At 48.7% G+C, this 3,646-nt stretch overlaps 1 protein-coding gene across 1 annotated transcript; it reads right to left on the reverse strand.

Annotated features, from left to right (window-relative positions):
• Positions 1-457: 457 nt before the first annotated feature.
• LOC120669301 (serine carboxypeptidase-like 34) lies at positions 458-2,496 on the reverse strand. Its single transcript, XM_039949077.1, has 5 exons — positions 2,217-2,496; positions 1,903-2,106; positions 1,721-1,813; positions 1,245-1,618; positions 458-1,137 (listed from the first exon to the last, which is right to left on the reverse strand). The coding sequence occupies exons 1-5, from the start codon at positions 2,494-2,496 to the stop codon at positions 634-636; spliced, it is 1,455 nt and encodes a 484-aa protein (XP_039805011.1). The 3' UTR covers positions 458-633.
• Positions 2,497-3,646: the final 1,150 nt, after the last annotated feature.

The raw sequence follows: 3,646 nt of genomic DNA on the forward strand, positions 1-3,646 counted from the left end.
ACAGGTAAATTTCGTTTAGAGAGTTAGATTGTTTATGGTAGTAAAGTGGACCTTTTTCCCATTTACAATAATATGGATTGTGGTCAACAAACCCTTGAAAAATAACCTTTTTCCCATTTACAGTAATATGGATTGTGGTCAAACCCTTGAAAAATAAAAAAAGTTCCCCACCGTTCTGTTCCACACCATCTAATTGCTAGTTGACTTTACTCACCTTTGCATTAGCTTGCGCGCTCACCTTAATTTGTGCTCCACCATTGAGTAACTGTGTATTTCTCATGGTTTCAACTTCCGAGCAAGTTTGTTATTTTCCCATCGCAGTCAGGAAAAACGGTAATCTAAGTGCATCTGAATCCTCCGATGAAGATAGGGATCAGAATAAGGCGCCAGCAAACTAAAGTCCATGTGGAAGGGCACAAAAAAATAATCCAAAGTTCCAAACCAATAGCAACCCGATTCATTATTAACCAACGATGATAACAATCCAACCTAATCCCTATCTTATTGATCAGATGTCCGTACATGACAGCAGCAACTAAAAGATCCATGATTATTAACTTAACCTAACTGCATGCTGAACCTCTAATTAACTAGCTAGCTAATCCACAACTAACTAGCTAATGACTCGATCATCTAGGCGGCAGTGGCGTCCACGGGCGTGGCCGGCAGCTCGTTCCCGTCGAGGAAGTGCGCGAAGACCTGGCTGGCCTGGACGGGCTTGATCATGGGCACCATGTGGCCGGCGCCGCGGATGGTGACCAGGGTGAGGCCGTCGTACACCACCGTGTAGCCTCCGACCTGGTCGCTGGTGAACCACTCGCGCCACTCCTTCACCGTGGCCAGGCCCAGCTTCCGCAGCGCGTAGCGCGTCGACGTCACGGGCACGCGGTCGTCCGTGTCGCCGCTGAAGACCCACACGCGGAGCCCGGCGTCCACCAGGCCCTTGATCGCCGGCAGCGTCGAGCTCGCGCTGTCCGTCCAGTCGGTGAGCGCGTCGCTGCAGGGCGTCCACGCGTAGGGAATGCCCGTCACGTTCGCGTGCAGGGCCGCCTGCACGTCGCCGCGGTTCAGGTAGTCCACCACGTGGTAGTCGGCGCAAGGGTCGTACGTGTTGTACGGCCTCCCATGGTGGATCCTCTGCAAAAATGTTGCCATGAATAATCATCTTCGTGTAAAACACAAGGCAAGGGGGAACAAGTTAAAGAGGCGCGATGGATGGACAGTCGACGGCGGCGGCGACGTACGGTGAGCGGTGTGCCGGCGAGCTTCCAGGAGTTGCTGCGGCTGGCGTTGGTAAGGGTGTCGGTGCACGCCGGGGTGTAGAGGCTGTAGATGTCGATGTTCCTCATGGAGCCGAAGAACTCGTTCCAGGCCTGGTTGCAGGGGCCGCTCTCCGGGCCGTCCTCGGGGAAGGTGCACTCCTTCTTGATGGAGCCGTACAGCTCGTCGGAGATGATGGCGTGGTCCCACGCGTAGTCCGCCAGCCCGCGGTCGTCGGAGCTCGCGTCGATGGCCGCGTTGCCGATCATGATGCCCTTGAGGTTGATCCGGTCCTTCTTGTGGTGCGCCTTCTTGTTCCCCTCCAGGATCTTCGTCGCCAGCTGCGGGACGTAGTGCCCTGAGGAGGATTTTTTTCATGGTCATGGATCGTAACATTGTTAGTTCGTCACATTTGGCAGATGAATCTAATAAACACTATGATTGCATAATGAGATCGTACCAGCGTAGCTCTCGCCGGTGATGTAGAAGTCGTGTCCCCTGAACTGTGGGAACCTTTTGAACCAGTTCACCAGGAACCCATGGGCGTCAGTGGCTACAACGTTATCATGATCCACACAGTTCAGAACATGATCGAAAAATGTACTATAAATGTGCGATTGATCGATGCCAATGCGTACGTACCGGTGAGCTCGTCGCCGAACTGGCTGAGATCCTTGGTGGTGTTGGTGTAGGAGAACCCGACGCCTGCTGGGGACTCCACGAACAAGAGGTTGGCCTCTTTGTTCCACGAGTAGGGGTTGAGGCTGATCTCAGGCTTGCCCTTCTGCACCAGGAAAGGACCCAGCTCCTCCAGCGCTCCATATCCAACGGACGAGCATCCCGGTCCTGCAGTGCAGATCGAACAATATATACACATCATCACAGACAGATGCCAGAGTAAAAGGTAAATAAATCGAAACAGTAAATAATGTACGTAATAGATCGCAAGAAGTTACCTCCGTTGAACCACAGGACGAGTGGCTTGTTCTGCACGTCGTGCGTGGCCTCGAAGAACCAGTAGAAGAGCGCGCGGCCGTGGGACTCGTTCGCCGTCACGTACCCGGCGAACTGCCGGAACCCGACCTCCGACGGCTGCCCGGGCAGGGCCTCCACCCGGTCGGCTTCCTGCCGGTCGAACACCCTCTCGTAGTCGTGGCCCCTGTGCAGCCTCACGGCCGCCGCCGACCAAGCACCGGTGGCCACGGCGAGCAACACGAGAAGTGTTGCCGGCGACATGTCTCGGAGGAGGATGGAGAACGAAGCCGTGTGCAACTATCTAGTAGTAGTTGCTTGAGTTGGCCGAGTTGGCGATTGATCTACGTACCGACGGGCAAATTTATAGGCTAGCTACTAGCTGCGGCCTGCGGCCATCGAGAGATGATTGATCACAACAAATTAAGAGGTTGTTAAGATTACTTATACCAGAAAAGGCTGTTTAGATTACAGTCCATCTCCGAGGTTGTTGAGATTATTATCCAAGTTTATTCCCATCGATCGGGATCTCAACACGGTGCCGATCTCGCTCCTACGTCGTTGCGCCCGTTAGTTATCCTCCCTCCCTCTAGTAGCGCCGATCCTCCACCTTGCTCAGGATCTATAGGCTTCGATGACGTCGGGTCCGTACCTTTTACGGTTTCACCCAATGTCCACTATTTTCAGTTCCTTCTGACCCGCTTCTAGCATTTGGGTGGATTCTAGGGAGCAAAATTGAAAATCACCTTGTTGTAGCTGAATTGAGTCTGCAAGTCATTGCACACTGAATTATAACGGCAAGTATACTGTGACGGCGTATCTATTATCTTAATACTACAATAGTAGTAAAAGGGAGCCAGAACGTTCATTGAGAGTGACTAGAAATATAATTATCATATTATCTGGAAAATAGAAAAATATACATTGTTAGATTTTATAAAGGCCTAATGGTATAGAGAAACCTAAAGAATCTACGTTAAATACAATTGAAAGAGATACATAAATTTAGAATTTTAAAATAATAAAATTAGTATATGATTTCTATACAAATTGGTATGTAAAAATAACTAAACAAGAATCTATATTAAGTACAATTCTTAAACGACTAAATTCAGAATAAAAATAACGTAAAATAATTTCTTAATTTTTTAATGATAACAAGCAAAGTCCTTAAATAAACAATCCATTTGGTGTATGTTTAATTAGTATTTAAATTTTAGAATAAAAACAATAAGGATATTTCATTATAGACTTGGATTCAACCAAATTGAGTAAAATGAATGATAGAAAAGTACAAATATTTAAAGAGAAATTTTATGATGGTTGGACTAAATAATGGTTGTACGATCTAGGTAAATTAAATGGCTGAAACATAAGGCCTTCTCCAATAAGGCCACCTCAACTAGCTCATAGG

The sequence above is a fragment of the Panicum virgatum genome, chromosome 4N (assembly GCF_016808335.1).
Source record: "Panicum virgatum strain AP13 chromosome 4N, P.virgatum_v5, whole genome shotgun sequence".
Classification (NCBI taxonomy): Eukaryota; Viridiplantae; Streptophyta; class Magnoliopsida; order Poales; family Poaceae; genus Panicum; species Panicum virgatum.